Genomic DNA, 24,138 nt, shown 5'->3' with positions numbered 1-24,138 from the left:
ATTTTATTTGTAAAATTAATCCTCTTTTCTCCTATTTCATTTAAAGACGGTGAATCGTTCACCGCGTTCTCCCATTTCTTTTAAAGGCGGTGAATCATTCACCGTTTTCTTCCATAACTTATTTATTGTTATTTTCTATATTTCTTATATAATCCTAACAACCACATAAAAATTCTAACAAATTACATATAATCTTAACAATCTTTAAATCCTAATAATTTATTTATATAATTTCATATAATCTTAACTGCCTTTATATGAAATTATATGGATAAATTATTAGGTTTTAAAAGTTGTTAAGATTATATGGGATATAGAAAGGAACAGTAAATAAGTGAAAAGCGGTGAATGATTTATCGTTTTTTAAAAAAATGGGAGAAAGAGGTGAACGATTTACCGCCTTTAAAAGAAATGGGAAAAAGCGGTGAACGATTTACCGCCTTTAAAATAAAAGAAATAAGAGAAAACGGCGAACGATTTACCGTCTTTATAAGAAAATCTTGACGTGCCGCCTACGTGGCGAAAGGAGGGTTAGTTTTACAAATAAAATTTTTACATGATTATTTTGCCAATTACAATTTTTTAGAGGGTCATTTTATAAAAAAGCCCCAAGCACGCACTGATCACGTTGCGCCAAGGAAGTAAGGTTCGAGTCACATCTCGACTCAACCTGAACCGGCCGAAATACAACACCCGGTCCGGTCGAACCGTCTCAACCTAAACCGGAACCCTAGACCAGTCCATTCGCCCCCGGTCCCGCATGTATAAAAACCTCGCCACAAGTAAAACCCCTAACGAACCGATATCTCCTTTCCATTTGTGCGCGTATCCAAAGCCGCGCCCGAGAGAGGGAGAGAGAGAGAGAGAGAGAGAGTGAGAGAGAGGAGCGCTCTCTGTTCGGAACACTGGCCCGTTTCTTCTTCCTCCGTCGTCGTAGTGATGCTCCGCAGCTGATGCCGCCCCAAAACCCTAACCCTAACCCTAGATATCCTCAGGTACGACCATCGCCATCGCTGCAGCTGTAAGCTCTCTCCTCCATTTCTTGAATCGTGTGCTAATGTTTTTACGCTCATTTTCCTTCTTCGTGATAGCTTCGGGGGCCCTCTCTTATCTTTAGCGGATCCTCAGAGGGCTCGCATGGCGCTCCAGCTTCGTAGGCTCTTCTTCCCCAGCTGCTTACCAAGGAGTTTCTCTTCTCCAGCCATGGTATCTACGCTTTTCATTTTTTATCATTTCCCGTTTCTTGAATGCGATGTATTGATTTGTGATTCTTGTGAACGATGGTGGCAAGCGAATGAGAATCCTATGTTCTTTGAAGGTTTGAGCCTTTAGTATCAGCTCTGTAAGGTTTTCAAAGATTTAAACCTCTGTAGGATTTTCTTAGGAGATTAGCTTTTCGTCATTGACAACATATTTAATGCATATAAAGTTGTAGAAAGGGTTTGATCATAGCTGGCTTCAAGAAATTTGGGGTTTGTAATTCTGCCTATTTCTTGTTTGTCATATTGCCTCACTATAGCTTGTAAGTAATGGTTGGTCCTTCTGGGGATTCTTGCAGTCTCATGCGCAACTATCTAAATATTGCAAATATTTCAGTGCTCAAATGTCTCGCCTTTGGGTTTCTTGTTGCAGCTTCAATATAGGGCGTTGCAGAATTTTCCATGCAGCTGCATGCCTTATTCGCCATTAGGCTTTAATGGTTCCAATGTAAAGCCTGTACAACTAATACTGAAGGTTAATTCATTGAGAAAGATGGATGCTGGGATTTCTATTAGAGTTTCTCCGCAGTTTAAACAGATGCCCTCTTATTCTATTAGACATTTCAATAGTTGCGGTATTGGCATTTCTGGATCTGAAAGCACTCCTATATTTAATTTGATGGCTCGTGAACACAGAAACAAAAGATTGTTTTCAACCAAGAGTAAAAAGAAGTTCCAACTTGTGGCCAGATCAAAGAGTTTCCAAGATAACTTAGTTGTGAAAGGTAGTAAAACAGAAGATGGTCCTGGTGCATCTCACCTGCTTCATGGATCAAAGAGACGAGAAAATTCACTAGCCACTTGTGCCAGTATTAATGGAGAGGCGAATGCTGCATTCACCGGTAACTCCGCAAAGGATGTTGCATGCACTGATAAGACAGTTACCAGAAGTGCAATTGCTGCACAGAGTGGAGAGCAAGTTGCTGTAGGCCTTAGAGAAAAGAAAGAACCGACCAAGAAAGCTACTAAAACTCCAGAAAAGAAGAATTGGAAGCCTGTTTCAAAACAGGAGGAAATACCATCTAAAAGTGCTTCTGGAACTAAAAAGGAGCCTAAAAGTTCGAAAAGATCTTCAAGAGCACAGAAAGCCAATGTGGCTATTACATCTCATGAAGTTAAAAATAGCAGTCAGAATTCTTCTGTTAAATGTGCAAAGTTTGGAAGGAAGCAGCATAATTCCCTTCACCCTCTTTACCCTCCAACCGGTAAATCGGTTGTTGTGGTGGAGTCAGTCACAAAAGCAAGAGTCATCCAGAATTATCTAGGGGATAAGTATGAGGTGCTGCCTAGTTATGGTCATGTTAGAGACTTGGCTGCTAGGTCACGATCAGTCAGGACTGATGATGACTTCAGCATGGTTTGGGAGGTGCCTTCTGCTGCCTGGACACATCTTAAGAGCATTAAGGTAGCATTAAGCGGGTATGCTTCTTTATGTTGGTTCTTATTTACCATACTACATAATTGTGGCATACATACGAATCTCATTTTGAAAGAATTGGTGGCTAAGTTTATAATTGTAAGAAACTTTTTTTTTAGGATTTGTATGATTCACACTCTGGATTTAAAAAATCTTATGCGAATGGTTCTTAAGATAAGAGTTATAATCCCTGAATTGGAATGTAGAAAGAATCCATTTATTTTACGTATAGTGAAACCCTTAGATCAGAGGATCTAACTTAATTATGTCTCTATAGGTTAAATATTTATGGCAATGATAAGTTAATCTCTTTTATAGGTTCAAACGGGATAAGTAAGCAATTATCTTTGTCACCAGAAAGCAACAACATTACCATCTAACCTTAGTAGACGGATTTGTAAGGAAATAATCCTTTTTCTAACTACTATTAACTAGAGCTTCATGATTCCCCTCCATATTTTGTTTCTTTATAGATTTTCTGAATGAAAATCAGTTCATTACATACTGTAATGCTCTGTATTACCATATATGATTCAACTGAAAGATGAAAAAAGTTTCATTTACAGATATTTCAATGAAGGAATGAATTATTTTTTCTTCTGTTGCATTTGCTTACATCCGTCATCATTGTTGAGCTATTATTTTGTATTTAACCTGATTGAATAAACCAGTTAAGATATTTGACAATTGTTTCTTATGTAAAAATCTGTTTTTATTAATTGTAATTTTTGTAATTTTTATTAAAAAAAGACAATGCTATTGTCCTTGATCTAGTTGATCGTTCCTATGATTTCTACAATTTATCTATGACAGCGACAACATTGTTGGTAGCAATTGTTCATTAAAGCTACTAAATCGGCATTCTTAATACGTCAACTAATGGACTTAAGGACATAAAAATCAGCTGTTGGAGATTGTGAACGCTAAGCAAGGTCATCTGCCCGGTAGCTCCACTACTAAATGACTGTTCCTTTATTTATGCTCCATGTAGTTAAAGTTTACTCTTCATTCTTTATTTTGTCATTGTTTGCAATGGTTTCATTAGAAATTTCTTTTGTGGAAAAAGGTCGTGCATCTGATTCACCCTTTTCTTACATTCGTCCGTTCTTCTTCCCAGAGCGGAAAATCTTATTCTTGCATCTGATCCTGACCGTGAGGGTGAAGCAATTGCTTGGCATATCACTGAAATGCTACAACAACAAGATGCCTTAGGTGGAAATATCACTGTGGCAAGAGTCGTATTTTATGAAATAACGGAGGCTTCTGTCAAAAGTGCTTTGCACTCTCCCAGAGATATAGATATGAATTTGGTCAATGCTTATCTTGCACGGCGCGCCCTTGATTACTTGATTGGTTTCAGCATATCACCACTTTTATGGAGGAAGCTACCTGGTTGCCAGTCGGCTGGCCGTGTCCAATCTGCAGCCTTGGCACTTTTATGTGATAGGGAGACAGAGATTGAACAATTTAATCCACAAGAGTATTGGAGTGTTGGGGTTGACTTTCAAGTTTCAAGTTCAGATTCTTCAAAGAACAAAAGCTCTATTTCTTCATATTTAACTCATTTTGATTCCAAAAAATTGGATCAGCTATCTGTAGGCTCTCAAGCAGAGGCACAGGCCATTGAAAAACGAGCCTCTTCCTCTAAATTTAAAGTGATAGGTGTAAAAATGAGCAAAGTTTATAAAAATCCTCCCATGCCTTATATAACATCAAGTCTTCAGCAAGATTCTGCTAACAAGCTGCACTTTACTGCTGCTTATACAATGAAGGTTTGTTTCTCATTCTTCAGAGATTTAATGACCTCTTGCATCCTTTTTCTTTATGAAAAATAGGCTCATTTCCTTAGTGGGATCTAATTTTTTCAATCTGACCATGAATTGCTATTTGAGAAAAGCAGGGGGTCCTATGATGCCAATTAGCAGAGTCTTGTTTGTTTATCACTTTACCTTGAAACTATTTAAACAATTCTCATGTTGGCTTGACCTCGAGGGGAGCCAGTCGATACATATGATTGATCTGTTTTTCAGATGTAGTATTACTTAATTTGACATTTAGCTAATTGCAGTTTCAGTTTCTATGCCAATAACTTGTATTATTGGCATCTACACATTATTTTTCAATTGAATCTTAGGTCTTACATGCGGTTGGTTGCTTCTTTAACATTGCTAAATATTTCATAGTAGTGGTTTCGTTTTGAATATTCATAAATTACTCAACGACTTTCAGAAGATTATCTGATTTAGTTATATTTTACTTGTTTAAGTCTATCCCAAGATGATAGGATTTTTCATCGAAGAACTATTTTTATTACGGCATCATTTAATTGCAGCTGGCTCAGAAGCTGTATGAGGGGGTCAAACTATCAGATGAAGAAGCAACGGGGTTGATAACATACATGCGAACTGATGGATTACATGTAGGTATCATTTTTGCCATTCATTACCCAATTTAACTTAATCTGTTTGTTCTTGATCTGCATTTACCGATAGTTTATATTCATGCCCTGTGTTTTTCTGTTGTCCCTAAGGATTGAGCTGCTTGATTGCATTCGTTTTCAATTTATGATAGTTCAACGTTCTGTTATCTTAATCTCTAACATGACGGTGGAAGTTTATGATGACTTCCTCGCAGATAAGTGTGCATGTTTGTGTAGTCACATGCATTACGCCCAATAAATTCCTTAAATTTTATGCTTACTCCTAGATACAAATCACATGTTTTCAACTTTGGGCACTGTAGGTTTTTCTATTGAAGGTCTGAGGTTCTGAGCATTCATAAGAGTAGTGAGCACAAGTTTGCAGAATAATGCCTTTTATAGTGAGCACACGTTTGCAGAATAATGCTTTTTATTTGTATGCCTTTGAGATGTTTAATGGTTTCCTGCTAGGATGAAGTGAGGAACTATTGAGCATAGTGCCTTTAGACGTTATATATCTCGCAAACTTTAGATCCAAAATAATATGAAAAAACTTGATCTTTTTGAAAGGCTTGCCTTTATTCTAATTCTTTTCATTTTTCCTGTAGGTTTCTAGTGAAGCTGCAGAAGATATCCATTCCTTGGTAAAAGAAAGGTGATAACTTCTCACATGTTATAGTTATCCTTTTTTCTAGTAGATATATCAGATTGGGTGAATCTGTGTTCTGTTGTAATTCGGGAATTCATGGGCTTATTAAGGTCAACTTATGGTTGAGTTGGAGAGGAACTAAAATAGGAAGTTCTATCCTCAGTCGCTGTAGCTTTTGGAACTTGAAGGTCTGAGCTTTGATACTTTATTAAGACATTGCACTTGCCCCATCATGACAAGCGTATAAGTGTAGTATAGGGTTGCTTATAAATCGTTATTGGAAGATGCAAGTCACTGAATGTAAGAGCTTCTCTACTTATATTGAGTTGGGCAGGTTTTTGTTTAGGCTCTTTCATAACCAGTGAATTGCGTTCAGGCTGAGACCGCTCAAACCTAACCTAACCTAACCTAACCTGACCACTTATGTAATTTTTCAGTCTAACCTGTAATGCAACTTTGATGTAATTTAGTATAGTTGCTCAATTTTCCTTTTTATTCTTTTCACTGAAAATTCATTCTTTCCCTTGCAGGTATGGTAAGGAATATGCTTCAAAAAATATACGCAAGTACTTCAGAAAGGTGAAGAATGCTCAAGAAGCTCATGAAGCTATCAGACCAACCAGCATAAGGAGGCTGCCATGTAATAAGTTCCTTTGATTCATCATCTTGTTGTTTTGCACAAATTCAACTCTTTCAACATAATATTGACAATGTTCTTACTTGTTCTCATGCTTACAGCAACTTTGGTTGGAATACTTGATGATGATTCTCTAAAATTGTACACTCTTATATGGACACGGACGATGGCGTGCCAAATGGAACCTTCTGTAATCAATATGGTTTGTTTGCTCCCACCACCGCAGTCCCATCTAATCATGTTCTTCAAGCAAATGAGTCAATTGCTATATCATACTATATTTACCTCTACTTCTCTTTCTCACATCTATTTCTTAATTTAAGTTGTTCCTTAATGTGGTTAGTCTAATACAAGATATGGTTTCTGCTATTTTCTGAAGTTGTCTTTGCTATTTTCCTTGTAATCATATATATGTATATATGTTTATATTGTTCAGCTAGGATACTATTGATAGTACATCTATGTTACTATCAACACCTTTGCTATTGATGGTGTTCTAGCTTTACTCTATACAAGTTAACCTATGCTACTATTAACACCTTTGCTATTGATGGTATTCTAGCTTTACTCTATACAAGTCCATCTATGCTACTATTAATAGTAGATGTGTTTACTATCAACTTTGTAGCCCTTGGATCAAATACTATTCCACTTACCCCATTAAACTCAAGGCATCCAAAGGCTAAAAAGTAGGTAGTAAGTACTATTCCTTTGCTATTGATAGTCTATGTATCATAGGCACTTCTATAGGCTTTGCGTGTACACGCCCTTCTGTGTGGAACTCGTGTTTGACATGGACACGCCATGGGCATACGCTCCACGTGGGTGCATGGCGCATCCCATTAAATATATATATTATTTTTTTTTTAGGCATATGTAATATAAGATGATAAATATTTTGCCTTTTTGGTAAATGCATATAAATTTTTTTGGACAATGTCAATAGATTATGTATGGTGGAGAATTTTTTTTCTTAAAATATATGAACTATCAATGAGAATTTTATTAACTTTCATTTTGTACGAGAAATATAATAATATTTTTGCAAAATTAATATTTTATATAATAAATAGAATTGAGTTGGAATACTATTAATAATATTTGGGCTCTTTTGCTATAAGTTTTTAACCCTTGGATGAAAAATTACAGGGTTAGGATGATAGTGGTTTCCTAGGTTTTAGTGGTGGTCCCCCTAGGGTTGAGTGGGTAGTTGGTTGGTTGAATAGTATTATCTAAATGGTAGAATTGATTAAAGTGTAGATTTAACGGCTAAAAAATCAATAGCAAAAGAGCCCAAATACTATTAATAGTATTCCAGCTCAACTCTAATAAATATATATTATTATATTAATAATATTATATTTTATTAGCGATGTCTATGCAGTGTCCGTGTCCTAACTTTTTGGAAGTCGTCGAGTCGCCGTTTCGGAGTCGTGTTGTGCCCCGTGTCTGTGTCCATGACACCTAGATTCTAGCTTTACTTTCTCTCTCTCTCTCTCTCTCTCTCTCTATTTATGTAGTCAGTATCTTTAGCATATATTAAGCTAAAGATTGTGATGCCGTGCTTAACTATAGCAGGGGGAATAATATAATTGTACTTTTCTATTACTCTGAAGTCTGAACTCATTACTATTTTTGTACGATGATTGGCAACTAGTAGTATTTTATCCTGACCTGTTTTTGGTCTTTAGCTCCAGCTTACTTTCTACTAGGGATGTCAACGGGTCGGGTTTTTAAAAACCCGAAACTGAACCCGAAAACCAAATTAAAACCCGTACCCGGACCCGAACCCGGCGGGTTTTAAAAATCCATACCCATATCCGTACCTGACCAAAAACCCGAAACCTGAACCTGGACCCGGACCCGGCGAGTTTTAAAAATCCCTACCGTTGAATGAAGATCTAAGGGATAAAAATTATTAAATATTTTATATATTATATAAATAAATAAAAATAAAGTATGTTTATATATAATTTATTCGGGTTAGGGTTCGGGTTCGTGTCGGGTAAATACAAAATCCATACCCGTATCCATATCCGTTGGGTTTTTATTTTCTATACCCATAACCGAATCCATACCCGTTTAGCTCGGGTAAACCCGCCCCGTTCTGGTTCGGGTTCGGATAATATTTCGGGTATCCATACCCATTGACATCCTTACTTTCTACCCTCATATTTGTCTAGTGCTATGGGAATGGGAGCATTTCTTTTTGTAGCGATTGTTTTTCGAATATTATTTTCAAGCAAATGATAAGCTGAACTTGTTTCTTTCACTTTGTTTTATTCATTTTTAGATTCAAGTTGATACTGGTAATCCTGAAGGAGATATGATTTTCCGTTCAGTGGGATCAACAGTTGAATTTCCAGGATACCAGGCAGTTTATCAGGTGTGTTTTGGTTAAATTTTGAACCTTCACCAAGCATACGATATCATTTTTCAAAATTTTATTTTGCATCTACTTTGATGTAAGATCCTTATCCATGGTGAACTTCTTGAATTTAAAAAGCTTCCAGCTTATTAAAGAATATGCTAATAAAAGAATTTAATTTCATTTTCATTCGGCATAATGTTATCTGCCTCTGCATTAAAACTTTTAGCTAATTTTTACGGTGTATTTCATTTCTCAAAAATAAAAAAGAAATTATGACATACATCAAAAGTTGCTCTGCTATTTTAGGACAAAGAAGCAGGAGTTAAGAATAACAGCAATGTGGAAGATGGCATTCATGAAGAGGTTTTTGAGGCTCTCCAGAAATTAAAGGCAAGTTGTGCATTACACTGATTTGGCATGTACAGTAATCAGCAAAGTGTTCTTTAATGCATTGTAATTTGAATTCTGCATAAATTGAAAATGATTTTGGTAGTTAGTCAGCCATTACCACAAACTGCATCTGTTGGATCAACGTCATCATATTGTACTTAGATTACGTGGCTTTCTTTTTAATGCTGGATTTATGTGTAAGATATTGCTCATTACTTTGTACGAGTGGCCGTATATTGCACCACATTACCAGTATATCATTTTGTTTCTGCAGGTTAAGGATTCTTTATCTTTGGTTGAGGTGCATCTTAGACAACACTACACTAAGCCTCCGCCACGCTATTCTGAGGGAGCATTGGTCAGTACATTCTATCTTTTGTTTGTTGTTATGAAACATCAGTTGCTTCATTTTTTGCTGTCAAAAAAAAAGAAAGGGTTTTTTCCGGTTCAGAATATTCAGTTACTCCATTTGTTCATTTTTAAAGCTTTGCATGTCCAGGTTAAAAAGCTAGAAGAACTTGGAATTGGAAGACCGTCTACTTATGCTTCTATTATGAAAGTGCTGCAGGTAATTGTTCTATCTTGGATCTTTTTAAATTCCTTGGCTTATCAAAGGGTTATATTTGTTGGTATTGTAGCATAATTCTCCCCTTTCCAGTATAAATTTTGGTCTCTTTTACTCCCTATTTTTTTTCTCGTATATATAATAATGGTGATTTTCAGATTGAGATAAAAAGAGACTACCAATCATGAGCTTTCTGACAGAGGTGATTGGTATCAATGAATTGAAGCATGATGTGTTTATAATTTCTTGATCTACAATAAAACTTCTGGTAAATAATTTTCACACATTGAAAATTAACGAGATTTGTTTTCAGGAGGTGAAAGATACATAAAACAGAGAAATGTTTAGTACATGTAGCATCTGAATGCTGATATTTTGTGGTCTTTATTCATGTAGTTAATTTGCACAATTTAAGGGGACTTGCTTCTACACATGCAAATTTTTATAGCCTGAGCTTGTGTTGATATGCAACGTGGCTTCATGAAGCATATGGTTGTCTGTTTATGTTTGTGTGATTGTAGGATATTCCCTTATTCCTTGCCCATAGTTTTCAATACACCTTATTAGTCACTATTAACCGCTGCTTGAGATCTGGGAACATCTGATTAGAAAGCTGTGAGTTGATGAAGAGATGAGAATCAAGTTCAATTTACTGAATAATACTGCTTGAAATTACATGTCTAACCAATAGTTTTCAATACACTTTATTAGTTGCTATTAACCACTGCTTGAGATCTGGGAACATCTGATTAGAAAGCTGAGAGCTAATGAAGAGATGAGAATCAAGTTCAATTTACTGAATTACACTGCTTGAGATTACATGTCTAACCAAGCACAGACCCACCCAAAAAATTTGCTCCAGCACCAACGGAAATAAAGATGGTTTTGTTCGTTGATGTATATTTTGGTGTGTGAGCTGGGATTTAGATTTTTGCAGTTTAGCCGCTTTATAGGAAACAATTAGCAGTATCTCGAAAAAAAATAAAAATCAATACATGAACAGTAGTATGAACTTATTTTGTCTTAGAAATATCATTTCATGTTGAAGTTTTGAGTTCTGTAAAGCTGAACCTTCTACTATTTTAGTTCATCTATTATATTTGATTATGACATATGTCTCAAGTATAAAAGGTCAAATTCTTCTTGTGGTAATCAGGACAGAAATTACGTGACGATGAAAAATCGAGTTCTGCATCCTGAGTTTCGCGGTCGCATGGTATGTTAGTTCCCAGTTATTATTGCTGCTCACTTATATACAACATACAACACCCGAATTGTTTAATTTGAAGGGTCAGTTTTTGTTTGTGTTATACTGCTCTTGTAATGCAGTTTACTATAATATGCTTTTCTTGACTTGACTTCGTGCATTAACCATAATAACTAATTGATCTTTAGCACAACCTCTTCAGTGAGGAAAAATTAAGAATAATTTGTTTATTGATTTTTCAATTCTTCCTCAAAGGAGTCTTTGTCTGTTCTCATGGTTTTGGCGGCTAGCACTGTTTGAATGTTTAATAGACATCTTGGTCTTTTGGCAGAGGCAACTTTAGCTTTTATCTTTTTGTTTTTTTGAATTTTTTCCCCCTTCTCTGTCATCAATTCATTTGTGAAAGTAATATTTTACTTTGCTTTTTCTCAATATCTCTCAGCTTCTTTTTTTTTGGGTCTTTTCTGTCATCAATTCTTTTTGTATAGGTAATATTTTATTTTTCTTTATTTTGCTATATTTCTCAGCATCTTTTTTGGATGTGTAGTACCTAACTTGTTTCTGCTAAATATTATCTTTAGGTCTCAGCATTTCTTTCTCACCATTTCTCTGAGGTTGCTGATTACAGCTTCACTGCTGATATGGAGAACGAGGTACTTTCTTGACACCTTCATATATGCGTTTTGAATATGCATTTTCTTGTGTAACTAATGGTAGTCATCTAGATGACAATATTTTCATAAAATCATTTTTTTTTCACGATAAATGAAGTGAAATCTTGTTTCCTAGTGCTTCAATTTCTTAACATGTCGCAGAAAGTAAAATATCATCGAATCTGATCCATAGCTTAGTTATGCGCCATTAAGAGTAACTCTTGAATTAGACTTATATCTATGTAATGAGAATTCCCACATGGAGCATTTAGAATATTCAGGATGACATTTTATTGTGTCCAATAGTCCGTCTTGATGGCAACTACGGATAGTGTATCAGTATGGTAAATTCTTCATATGTGGGAATAACTTCTTCTCGCAGGCTTGTATTCATGATGGAGATATATAATTGGCGCAAAAAACTTTTAGGTATTTAGTGCTTATGATTATTGTGTATAAGCGACTTTACAGCATCTCTATTACATGCTGAAAGAGTACTCTAATCCATTGATTGCATTGTGGAATCTTAATTTGCAAGTTTCTATTTTGAGAGACCTCTTGCTCACAAAAATAGAATTGTCACTGGACATCATTTTTGTGGCCTCTGTTTTAAGTGTGCCCTGCCTAATTATTAACAACTTTATGTTTTTATAATTTTGTATTGATTGACAATTCCAGACAAGTAGCGATTATATATACATGACAAAACGAGTGTTGATAGTGATTTTATCTATAAAAACTATTTAGTGCGAAAGGATATCTTATCCTTTTGCCTAAAATATATGCATATTGCCAGCTTCTGCTTGTATTAGTTTTCTAATTATGAGTGGCAATCTTTTTCTAATATGCTTCATTTTTCGTTGTTTGATCAGCTAGATAATGTCTCTGCTGGGGCAACAGAGTGGAAGGGTCTTACGAAAGATTACTGGTCACGCTTCAGCAAGTACTGTGATCTTGCTAGTAAAACTGATATAAGACAGGTGCTGCTATGCTATTAATCAGTCGACAGTTTTGACCTTGCTCTGCATTGTTTTCTTTTCTTTTCTTTTCTCTTTTTGGTATACTATTATCTTGTTTCTTGCAGATAGAGAGAATGCTGGAAGACAAATTCAGTGATATATTGTTTGCTGCCCTTCCTAATAATAGCAGGGTGTGCCCTAGGTATTGCTACTATGGCTGTTTTCTTATGATGAGAATTGTTTAGTTTATTTTGTGCTAGATAGTTTGTGACGTGGATTACCTTTCTATTAGTGCTGATTACTATCGCCTTTCGGTATGCACAGTAGTAATTTTGTTTCTCATCAACTTGGCATTGTTATCAGCTCACATTTTTTGACAGTGATGAACAAATCTTGATATCCAGAAATTGATTGTTTCCATCCAAGTATGGAATTTTACGAATACCAATATTTTCCTTGCAGGGTGATTTTGAAAACCAAGAAATGATAGTAATTCTGCTGAAAAGGAGTTTTTTAAACAAATAAAAATAAAAAGGATATAAGTTTCTTCTGCATACTAGGCAAAATTCTTGAAAGAGCAGCATTTCATTCCTTTCCTACTTGACTCGAACAAAAATCTTTTTATTATACTGTGGTATGGTCATTTCTTCACTTGCTTGTATCTTTGTAGGAGGTTTGTTTCTGAGATATATTTTTTGATTAAGTTGCTGGTAAAGTTGTTATTGTGTAAGGTTCCTTGTAGTTTAGAGTGAAGTTTTGTGAAACTAGTTGTTCATTAAATTATCTTTTAGAGCATAATGAACTTTCTAGGTTCTGGAATGATGTCTCTTCAGCAAAAACATGTTTTATTGCTACATACTCGACTCAAAGCATAAGATAATATTTTACCCTCGTGAACTTTGCAGTTGTTCAGAAGGAACCTTGAGATTTAAGGTCAGTAGGTTTGGCGCCGGTTATTTTATAGGTTGTGACCAACATCCCAAGTGCAAGTATGTACTCTTTTCCTTCTCTATATCCTTTCATGATGATTAGTGTGTATTTATTAGTATTTTCTTATCAACTGGCACCTTTTATACAGGTATATTGCCAGCACATTATTTACTGAGGATGACGAAACCGACACTTCTGAGAAACCAGATAAATCGTTTCCACCTAAATTGCTAGGTGTTATGCCAGGTTCTAAGCAAAAGGTGTTGAAGTGCTTTACTCCCCTTGAACCTTTTTCGTTCTTTTTACATTTTTCTCCTTTTATATTAATAGCTTCCTTTCACTATGTTCTCCAGGTCTTCTTGAAAAAGGGTCCTTATGGCTACTATGTCCAGCTAGGGGATGACAAAAAGGGGTACACTCCAAAAAGAGCTTCTGTGTCCGAGGTTTGCTAGCAACATATTTTTCACGTGAATATTTCTTGGTGTATATTGTGTGGATAAATTTGTGTTTGTCAAAAAAGCTACTGTCCTGAGATCTTGATGCAAATTTTTTTCCCCCCTCCCCGCTGAAGTGTATTTAGCTAAATTTGAAATTTGAGCTGGAGGAAGAAGAATGCAGTATTCGAATAAACCTAGAATGGATAATGCCAGGCAGAATTTATTAGTTTTGAAACTAAAGAAAGCAAATAATTTATGAACATTCAGTTGCATGTTGAAAAGCTCAAGTAAAGATGCTACATAATCTTCTCCTTTTATTTTAAGAAAAAGACGGTGAGGACAAGTTTTCTGATTTCTACTTGATTTTTAAGTAGAAATCGTTATCACACCTATTTTGATCTGCCTATTTCAGGTCAAAGATGTTGATTCAATCACTTTAGAGGATGCTGTTGACCTGCTGCAGTATCCTATCATTCTGGTATACATCTCTATGTTTCATTGTATCAGATATTGACAGTTGGTTTGTTCTTTCCATTTAATTATCCCCACAAGCTGACTAGTTGCATATTTATATTTTGCCGTGCAGGGTAATCACCCAGATGATAATCAGCCTGTTCTGCTGGCGCATTCAAAGTTCGGATTTTCTATTAAACATCGGCGTACTGTCTCTCCAGTGCCAAAGGTGTGTGCCTTACTGTTGGTTATCATGTTTCTCTTGCACGGATGATTCTGAACTTGGTTCCTACTATTTATTTATACACACAAGCCTTTACAGTTGTGAGTTCGATTCTTTTTTGCCTTTCTTTATTTTACTTACTGAAGAACAAGTCTTTTTCTTGATATTACAATCTGTTGATGGCATCTCCATGTAGTATTTTTAACTCTCGAATATACTGCCAATTTTGACCACAGAATGTCGACCCAAAAAAGATCACACTCCAAGCCGGACTGAAGTTTTTGTCAAGTAAAAATGCCAGACAGTTTGGTCGCCCCAAAGGCAGGGGCAAAGCCAAACAAGATGAAGCCGTGTGGGAGTTAAACTAATTTTTTCACTGGATCCGAGGTGGAAATCTCTCCACCAAAATGCGGAAGAGTTAAACAGGTAACTACTCAGACAAGTAGGTACTTTGCACGATATCCGTTTACAGATACCACAATATTAAGGCCTCTTCAACCATGGAAATGCATTAGAAAATTCTCAGCATTTTTTTTCACCATTTATTTTATAAATTATAGATATATTTTCCATTCCCTACATTACTTGGTAAAATTTTTTTGTAGTAATATTTATGCGGTTCTTTCAGGTTGAGATACAGATGTAACAAATTACTTTTAATTTTTGTGTTCTGCTAATTTTGTTTTTATATTTAAATAATTCTACTATGTAATCATCACTTGAGGCTTTGTTCAGCAACTTTTGAAATAATGAAAGGTGTAATAAGAGAAGGGTAAAGCAAATCGCAAGCAGTATGAGATGTAAATTTTGTTTTAAGCTCCCTTTTTATCTCTTGATAAGTTACTTCTAAATGATCAGAAAGGAGAGGGAAGGTACTCTGCCTGCAATACAAGTCTTACCGTGTTTGTGCAATGCCGCATGATTGCAGAGGAGGCACTCCCCTATGAGTTTTTCACTTTCCCAGCAGAAAAGAATTTAAGTGGGGAAAACAGCTTTGCCTTAATTTACAATGGCAGCAACTCAAAAACAGAACCATATGCTCCAGCACGTGCCAACTGGGAACTCTTTTCGAGCGCCCAACCCTCACCTCTCTTTATGCGTTACAATAAAACGGAATTAACTGCAGCTAAACGAGAAGTTTTCTGCCTGTGGTGTTTGATTTTGCACAATATTTCCAGAGAAAAGCTTAAATACCTATGTCTATCCGCCAGAATCCTCATTTGACCCGTTAGGAACTGTGACAAATGTGACCAAGTGTTTAAACGTCTTCATTCGCTGTATGCTACAGGCATGTTGATCCATTTGTATCAGCAGCCTTTATACGGTTCTGTTTCACTGCAATGGCCCTCCAGAGGTTCAATAGTTGGGAGCAATGGCTTCATCAGGATTTCTTTGTTTTCTCCTAACATACAGGTCACAAAATAGAGCTACTTAACACCTAAATGCACCACACTACAAAAACATAAACAATCTTCAAAGGTAGGAGATAAATAATAAAGCACAATAACTTACCCCAGCAGAGTTATCCCTGATGAGAGCAAATGGAGCTTATCAATAACCCAGGCGGTCATTCAAAGAGGTGCGTCCATCACCAGTTTGTCCTGCATGTTACGTTCTCATAGTTATTGTTAGTTAGTACAGTCAGCTTTATATTCAAAATTTTTATTCGAATTATACCTTCAGGGGGCACCCAAGTCTCATAATCTGGACTATTGTTAAGAAAATCGGGTCTTGAAGGTCCAAACACTCGTTTCGGTTGCGATTTTTCTTTTTTCTCCTTTTTCTGCCCAGTTTTGAGTTGATTCCCATTCTGTTCATCATCTTCTAAAGCATGGTAACCTCGTTTATGCTTGAGCAGTAGGGCCACAGCATCAGCAGCTGATGTTTCAGCTTCTCCAGCAGATGAGTCTCCCGCTCTCTGGACTTTATCTACATTAGATTCAGGACTATCTAAATGCTTCCGCTTACGTATAATAAGACCAGCAGTGGTGCTTTCCATTTCTTTTCCAGTATCGAGTTGTTGAAGAATCTTTTTGCGATCTTTGTAATCCACAAAGTTATCAGGCTCTTCTGCATCAGCTTTTACCTCTTGCATTTCATTCTCTTCAGGTTTCGTATCCCGCATGGCACCAAGCCATTGAGGTTTTGTTAAGCTAAATGCGGATACCCCATTTTCTTTTAGATTGGGAATATCGCTACCTTCTTTAGCATTCTGGTCCACTTGTTTCGAATGGGAAGGTTCTTTAGGTTGTGGATTTACTACAGCCGTTTCAGGCAAAGCAATTTGTTTTTCCTTGGATAATGGTTGTGGATGTGGAGTGGATTCAGCCGTTGGTTCTTGTGCTTTTAGACCCCTTTTCCAAGAAGCTTCTCCTGTTGGATCAGCTATTTTCAGCAAGTAGGTTACCTTGTCATACTCAGCTTGAAGATCGGACAGTTCCTTCTGAATTTGTGCAATTCTGTCATGCACTACAAATATTATGGGTAGAAAGAAGTTAGTGAAAGGATGAAGGAACACACAACATCAAAGTTTCATGATATGCGTGCTCTTGCAGAACCTACAAATAAAAATAAAAGAATATGAAACTCTATCTATCTTCTATCTATAACAGTACGATATACATTATATTATATCATATATCTTGATATACTTTATATGTGGGGCTACTATACTATTGGAAGCACGAACTTCCAACTTTTAGGCCCTTGGATCCAATTAGTAAACTCTAGAGATCCAAGGGTCCAAAAGTTGGAAGTTCGTGCTTCCAATAGTAGCTTAACTCATACTTTATTATGTACATTAATTTCCTGCATATGAATCAGAACAACAAACGAAATCATACATGTTCCTCTAGGAAGGCACGATATTGTACGGCATTAGTCGTTGCAGCAAATGCAAGATAGAGAAAGGGTATGGCTTTACGCAGAAGTCATACTGAAATTTTGCATATAATTATCATGGAAATCACTGACCTCCCTTTTTTTCCCCTAAATTATGTAAATCTAAAAAAAAAAAAAACAAAAAAGACAAACATCTCAAAAAAAAAGAATAAAAAGTGGTACCTAGACTCGACTCTGGCGTTTTTTAGCAACAAAAATTAAGTGTTTTGGGGGGCAAGTACAAAGCAGAACTACGCGAATGAACAATCCTTGTCAGGCCCTTTAGCAAGATAATCCAGAAACTAATTAAACTGTTGCAAGAGGATAGAAAATCCTAAAAATAACAGCCAGTCAGGGAAAGATAAAATAAGAAAACTCACAACAGTCACATTCAAGGATTCTCACCTAGTTGAGATGACAGTCCGGTCATGTATGCATCAAGGTCATCACCATCTTCATTGTTTTCACCACTGTCATTTCCTTCTTTGTTCTTTGCACTACTAGGTAGTTTATTTTTCTCATTTTCAAGCAATTTCCTCTTGTCTTCCATCTCACCGGTAATAGCATCCTTCTTGTCAAGAAGTGTATCGGCCGTTTCAACAGACTGCTGTTCACTAGATTTTTGAGAAGATGGCTTCTTTGTCCGATCATAGAAATCGTCATCATCACTGGACAATTCACAGATTTGTTAAGTAGAAGGAAGACTAGACCACTTGAAAAGTCCCCATGTGATGAATAATACTAAATTCCAGTATTAATAAATTAAGGAAGATCATTTCAACCAGAATGCATCTGCTACAATCAGTTTAGATGTTTAAGTGTTGCAGTAACTATTGACAAGAAAAGGGTGTAGATTTTGCAATAATGCAGAGTCCAGTACACACTTGCATGTCAATTAGGCTTAAAACTTGTTCATCCACAAATGAAATCATTCTTCTCGAGCTCACTTGAGAAGACTGCCATATTAGCATTCCCAAAATTAATAGAAAAGGGCCCCATATTCCTACACGCATATACCATGAAGCCACACTAGTCTCAAGTTTTTCTAACCAGCACTACCTGGCCTCAATCCAACTGAAAGCTTTTTTACTATTTACATACGTATGAAGCTGGAAAAAATTTCATGAATGTCTTCTCTATTGTAAGTAGTTCCCAGGATCTGGAAACATATAATATGATCTCACTATTCCTTTCAGTGATTCTATATTCATGAGAAATATTATTTAGAGGCATAAGATAAAAGAATGATCTAGCATTAGTAGGCATGCAATAGCTTTTATCCCCAACAAATCTTGTCACAATTACTCCTAAAAAGGCGATTTCTTTAAAGGTTGAGTTACCTCAAGATGTCATCTTCATCCTCAATACTTCCTTTCTTCCTACCATGGGCCACCTTTCCAGCACGTGCACCTAAACTTTCTCGAATACTCTCATTCAGAGTTTCTTCTAAGCTCTCCAGTTCCTCCATAATCTGAACAAGAACGGTAACAATTAGATCCAATAGGGGAATATAACAACAAGCAGACAGAAGTCTCAGCATATCATACTATACAAACCTGTGATATTCTTTGTTCATTTCGTGCAATCTGTGTTTGCTGACCTTGAGTTAACCCACCTTGAGCAATATCTTTTGATCGAATAGCATCAATCTCTTTCTTCATATTGGCAACCTAAAAAAACAAAGGAAAATGAAGAATTACTAAGCTAATGAGATTGATACAACACAAGTAACACTAGAAGAACAAAGACTTCCTTATGTCAAGCAATACATTGTAATTGTACTCAGATGAGATTAAAAAAGAAACCCATGGGGATATTCACATGTAAGCTAAATAATTACAAAGGAAAGCAGAAATGCTTATTAGGGAATCTAAACCAAAGGCTTCAATGCTGACAGCTTTCAACACAATAATTTTCTGATACCTTCATGTATGATCACAATTCTAACAAATTTACAAAAATTTTGTGGAGCAAGCTATGCCTCAAAACAGTAACTTTTAAAAGTAACCTTCATCATATATAACAAGATTTGAAAAGAGACTAATAAAAGTTTGATTCTAATTTTTGAACAGTTTACGAAAGAGAACTCTTCCCTCGAAGAGAAGAGCCTAAAAAGTCTTTTCACTTCACTTCCTCAAAGTAAACAATCATTGGTTTAGGAGGTGAAACAATACCGCAAATTCTATAGAAGCAATGTTCGGGTGCAAGGAAATTTCTTACAGCGGTCAATTCATCCAACTAGAATAATGTCGACTTGCCTTTTCCATTCTTTTTGTTATTTTGCTGCGAGTTTTCTCCTGCCGTTCAGTAAGCTGTCCTTTGTATGCTTGCCATGTAACTTCATCTGCATCATCCTAGGAGATGACAGCTTGGTCAGTGAACATCAGAGTGTACAGAATCAAACAAATTCGAACCAGACTTCAAAAAGATAAAACATGGAAAGCACACACAAAATTAAGGTTCTTGAAACTATTAACACCATGGCGCACACAAAATTAAGGTTCTTGAAACTATTAACACCATGACCCATAAGAACATAAGCAAGGAAAAATTAGAGAATCAAAAACTAACCTCTCCAGCTTCTTCAACTGCATCCTCAGCAATGCCCCATGAGATTCCCTCTGCGAGAGAAGCTTCAGCCCTTGCACGTGAAAGCGAAGCTTCTCGATCAAGCAACTCTTCTTGAATCCTAGCCTCTCGCAACTTCTGAAAATCACCCTCCTATCACAAAGAAAACCCTCAATATTACACTGGGTCTTAAGTATTTCAGGAGATTTGATAAAAAGATAATACAGATCAAATAGAAAGGTTTTCACAATCTGACCGGCGGCATCAGCTCAGATGGTCCTTGGAAAATATACAAGCGCGAGGACCTGTTGAAAGTGGAATAAAGAAGAAGGTTATTAGTAATTCTTTGCATATCAAGATACCGGGCAAGCATATTAGAGTTTTTCAAGGTAAAAGCCCATATAAGCCTTAAATTTGCAGACCATTGCTAAACAAATTAAAACAGTTGAATGACTCCATGTCTAACAGAGCTCCAGGAAAGGTTGTTATACTTGATAGGAGAAGATTTTGAATGAGGAACCTGAGAAGAAAGACTGAAACCAGCAAAAGATGAGACTAACTAGACAAAATAGTATGGTTTACTATTTGACTTGCACTTGTTGTTCTCAGCTATAACTTACTAAAAACACCGTGAAGACCGAAAAAATACAGCTATCAATAACATCAATTGCATCATGAACACTGAAAAAAATACAGCTAGAATAACACATCTTCTGGAAAATCACGACATGATTCACTAGTTTGAACAGGATTCTTTCCACTAAGAACTGACACCACAGATAAAGAACTTTAAAGCATAAAGTTCTTAAACCATGACTAAGTATAAAAAGTTACATCTAGTCAAAAACATGTAACACTACAGTTATATAAATGGAAAAGCTATACAATCTGTTCATGATTGTTTTGGCAGATACAAAGTGAAGACCACGAGAAATCGAAAGGGAGAAAGGCAAACTATATACTAAAATTAGATTATTATAAATGAACTTACTGGCCAAATCTTATAACATCACCAACATGGATTTCCATGTACACCTTCTTCTTAACCTAAAATTGACAGAGAAGGCATGCAAAGCAAATTAAATAACTAGAACCAGTAATCAAATTCTATATTTGGTATAAAGGCACGAGAGAAGACAGGTCAGACAAAATGTAGTCAAGATATAAGACAAGTTCTAAGATTCATTGACTAAAGAAAAGACGTAATTTTGTCAAAAACGAATATACCAATATCAAAGATGCAACTGTAAAGCTTTACATAAATGGTAAGACATGAAGCTCTATAGGTACTTTTTACCTGTTTCTTATTAACAGAAGTACCATGCGTACTGCCAAGATCATAAAGTAAGACTTCGTCTTTTTTAAACTGCAGAACTGGTGAAACATTTGGAATAAGAACATTTAGATATTTACACAAGATAAATAACCTTTAATAGTGTAGACATCAACAACATTTTTTCATGATACTAATCATTTGTAATCCTTAGATAACATATAGTTCTATACATATATATATAGTAAATCCAAATTAAATTCCACAAAGCTACAGCCAAAGCGTCGTGTAAGCAAAATACAAAAAAAAGGTTGGGCAGAAACATATGCTTATATCTCAAACATTGTCCATTTCTGCATTAAAAGAAATCAGAATACCAAGACTAACTTGTGGTAATGTCTTGAAGTTACTTGGCAAAAGCACCTATAATTAATATTTAGGGTTGAAACAGGATATATTATGCACAATAATGTGAATTTACTCCAAGTACGCCAAATATCATGAAAAATATCAAGATATCACGAACCTGCGTGGAATCTAGAGATTGTTTGATGTTCCAAAATGAAATCACAAAGATCGACACGTCCAAACATGTACGCTCCTTTCTTAGACCTGCATCATTACTATTGTTTAGTAAGAATACCATCATTATTCTCACTAACCGAGCATATGATACTTCCAAATTGAACATCGATTGGAATATGACAGTCAATAATATGGTTTCCTGCATCATTAGCTATAATTTCTTTCAAAAACAACCTAAAAACAGAGAAAGAAATGGTAGAGTACGAGAAGGTACAGTAGAAGAACAGAAACTTGAAAACAAACTAATAATAATAATTCCATAAAGGAAATATGGCTAAAGAAGCGCTACGAAACCCTTACACGTCTAATTGCTCGATGATTGATCCATCTTTGAGAACCTCGAGGAAGAAGCGGTGAGTAGGAGGCTCGCTCCACGGCGGGATCGAGTAGGGTACTGGGGATTTCCCACCCCGCTCCGAGGGGCTCGAGCTAGGGTTAGGGTTAGGGTTTTGGTGGGGCTCCTCCTTGTCCGACTCCTCGAGCGGCGCGTTACTCTCCTCGTCGGTGCCAGATTTATCCAGGGCGCTGGGTTGCGGGGCCTCGCCGAGCGATCGCTCCGCGTTCGACAATTCGGGTTCGCGATCAGGGTTAGCATTAGGGTTAGGGTTTCGTGGAGGAGGAGGACCCATGGGAACCTTCATTTTGAACGGGATTTTGAAGGAGAGCGAAGGGGAGGAGGAGGGGTTTGAACTTCGGGCGCCGAGGAAGAAAAGCTCGGGACGGTGCAAGGGACGGGTTTTTTTGGGTGGATGGAGTGTACAAGTCGGTGGCCTCAGACCACCCGATTATAAAGTCGGTGACGATACATCAAAAATTGCCGAATTCGGTTGAATTTATTAAGCATGCTACTGCGTATATCCCTGAATTTCTGAAGCGTAAAGAGTTACATAAAAAATAAAATTTAAATATAGTTAGCTATGATCTGTAAATTTTAAATAGTTTCTATATGAAAAATATGTAGCTATTGTTCGTTAACAGGTAAAATAGTTTAAAAATCCAATATTAGTTATGTAGATCAAAACCAATAAACTTGATGTTAGGAGAATCTTCTTGTCTACTTTTACAAGTGTTTTTTTTTTTTTTTTTACACTATTCATTTGTGTCCACTTGATACTGTGTATGGTAAATTTTAGAAATGATGGGTTCTGATTCCAAAATTATTCTATCATTGTTAAATCAGTTTAAATGCTACAGATCATCAATATAACCCTCTAACAAAACTTTTCTTTAACCTCTGACCAAATACTGAAACAAAAAAATGTTCATTTGAGGAACAAAAATATGTTTCCCGAGTTCTACGTGAAATATTAATGATTAGATTAATAATTTTGGAAATATTAATAGATGACAATAGATGACCTCCAGGGCAAAAATACTAAACAAAAACCGGTAGCAATCAAAATAGATGACCTCCAGGGCAACAACTGCAATTTTGCATCAAAGATTAATGATTCTGTGAGAATCGATATAAATATTAACAATTAGATTGGAAATATGATTTGTAAGTTTATTTATATCCATCTTTTACTTTCTTTCTTAGGAATTTTTTCATTCTTAGACAATTAATCACACGATTGTCTTTCTAAAATTAAGGCTTAGATTAGGCCTTGATTTATTAGGGCATGTATGTAAATGGTTATTTAACCATTGTTGTATCATCTTTGGAGGATCATGAAAAGTAGCCAAATTCTTTATGGTATCAGAGACAAATCAAAGGTCTTGAACCATTAACCTCCTGCTCTATTTCCCTGTAACCTATCTCCATATTGGCAATAGAACAGCTTAGATTCGAGCGCGAATGTGCAGGCGTGCCGACATGGACTTCCACCAGATACAGGTTGCTAGGTGTGGGAAAGACGTGCGGTCGGAGACGCATCGTATCGTAGCTAGCATGCGGTGCAGAGAGGGTTAGTTCGACGTGTTGAGCTCGAAGAGTTGAGTGGTTTGCCAGCCGTATCATGAGCTCTTCACTGGTGAGGTTTCCAGGGTAGAGAGGAGAGCGAATTGAGTCACTGTTGATCATTCTAAGCTGTAGAGACTGTGGCGAGGAGAGGGAGATGGTGAATGGTAGGCAGTGGAGGAGGATGTGCAAAGTTTTGACCATACTGTTCATTGTATTTTCTCACTGAGTTCTGCCCCTCCCAAATTAAGGGGTGCATACGCTGAAAGTTTTATAGCTAAAAACACTTCATTAAATGAGGTATTAATTGTGGACTATAATGAATTTAATTGAAGATAGCACTTCGTTTAATGAGGTATTAAT

At 36.2% G+C, this 24,138-nt stretch overlaps 2 protein-coding genes across 3 annotated transcripts; one reads left to right on the top strand and one right to left on the bottom strand.

Annotated features, from left to right (window-relative positions):
• On the top strand, nucleotides 806-15,374 carry LOC109711271 (DNA topoisomerase 1). The gene is made up of 22 exons (XM_020234228.1): nucleotides 806-995; nucleotides 1,092-1,206; nucleotides 1,633-2,678; nucleotides 3,794-4,448; nucleotides 5,009-5,095; nucleotides 5,704-5,750; nucleotides 6,275-6,384; nucleotides 6,483-6,583; nucleotides 8,675-8,767; nucleotides 9,059-9,142; nucleotides 9,417-9,500; nucleotides 9,642-9,710; nucleotides 10,864-10,923; nucleotides 11,496-11,567; nucleotides 12,440-12,547; nucleotides 12,652-12,728; nucleotides 13,432-13,515; nucleotides 13,605-13,716; nucleotides 13,810-13,899; nucleotides 14,306-14,371; nucleotides 14,480-14,575; nucleotides 14,806-15,374. The coding sequence occupies exons 2-22, from the start codon at nucleotides 1,138-1,140 to the stop codon at nucleotides 14,935-14,937; spliced, it is 3,342 nt and encodes a 1,113-aa protein (XP_020089817.1). The 5' UTR covers nucleotides 806-995; nucleotides 1,092-1,137; the 3' UTR covers nucleotides 14,938-15,374.
• On the bottom strand, nucleotides 15,544-22,636 carry LOC109711273 (kanadaptin). 2 transcript variants are annotated; one of them, XM_020234229.1, is made up of 13 exons: nucleotides 22,176-22,635; nucleotides 21,817-21,902; nucleotides 21,315-21,391; nucleotides 21,009-21,064; nucleotides 20,274-20,322; nucleotides 20,021-20,170; nucleotides 19,708-19,803; nucleotides 19,006-19,119; nucleotides 18,790-18,920; nucleotides 17,855-18,117; nucleotides 16,247-17,038; nucleotides 16,082-16,170; nucleotides 15,544-15,971 (listed from the first exon to the last, which is right to left on the bottom strand). In XM_020234229.1, exons 1-12 carry the CDS (start codon nucleotides 22,514-22,516, stop codon nucleotides 16,121-16,123), a joined length of 2,205 nt encoding a protein of 734 aa, XP_020089818.1. In that variant the 5' UTR covers nucleotides 22,517-22,635; the 3' UTR covers nucleotides 15,544-15,971; nucleotides 16,082-16,120. The 2 variants fall into 2 exon arrangements, with proteins under 2 accessions (XP_020089818.1, XP_020089819.1); XM_020234230.1 differs by lacking the exon at nucleotides 15,544-15,971 and having other exon boundaries at nucleotides 16,081-16,170; nucleotides 22,176-22,636.

Source organism: Ananas comosus, linkage group 6 (assembly GCF_001540865.1).
Source record: "Ananas comosus cultivar F153 linkage group 6, ASM154086v1, whole genome shotgun sequence".
Taxonomy (NCBI): domain Eukaryota; kingdom Viridiplantae; phylum Streptophyta; class Magnoliopsida; order Poales; family Bromeliaceae; genus Ananas; species Ananas comosus.
This window is presented reverse-complemented; position numbering and strand designations above follow the sequence as displayed.

What these genes read in the sequence shown, in the direction of transcription:
- LOC109711271 (XM_020234228.1), top strand. Translation starts at nt 1,138, where the DNA reads ATGGCGCTCCAGCTTCGTAGGCTCTTCTTCCCCAGCTGCTTACCAAGG. An exon ending in CTGCTGATATGGAGAACGAG is followed by an intron (nt 11,568 to 12,439) that starts GTACTTTCTTGA and finishes TTGTTTGATCAG; the next exon opens with CTAGATAATGTCTCTGCTGG. An exon ending in CTGTCTCTCCAGTGCCAAAG is followed by an intron (nt 14,576 to 14,805) that starts GTGTGTGCCTTA and finishes TTTTGACCACAG; the next exon opens with AATGTCGACCCAAAAAAGAT.
- LOC109711273 (XM_020234230.1), bottom strand. Translation starts at nt 22,516, where the DNA reads ATGAAGGTTCCCATGGGTCCTCCTCCTCCACGAAACCCTAACCCTAAT. An exon ending in AATCTCTAGATTCCACGCAG is followed by an intron (nt 21,392 to 21,816) that starts GTTCGTGATATC and finishes ATGTTTCACCAG; the next exon opens with TTCTGCAGTTTAAAAAAGAC. An exon ending in GACTTGGGTGCCCCCTGAAG is followed by an intron (nt 16,171 to 16,246) that starts GTATAATTCGAA and finishes CGTAACATGCAG; the next exon opens with GACAAACTGGTGATGGACGC.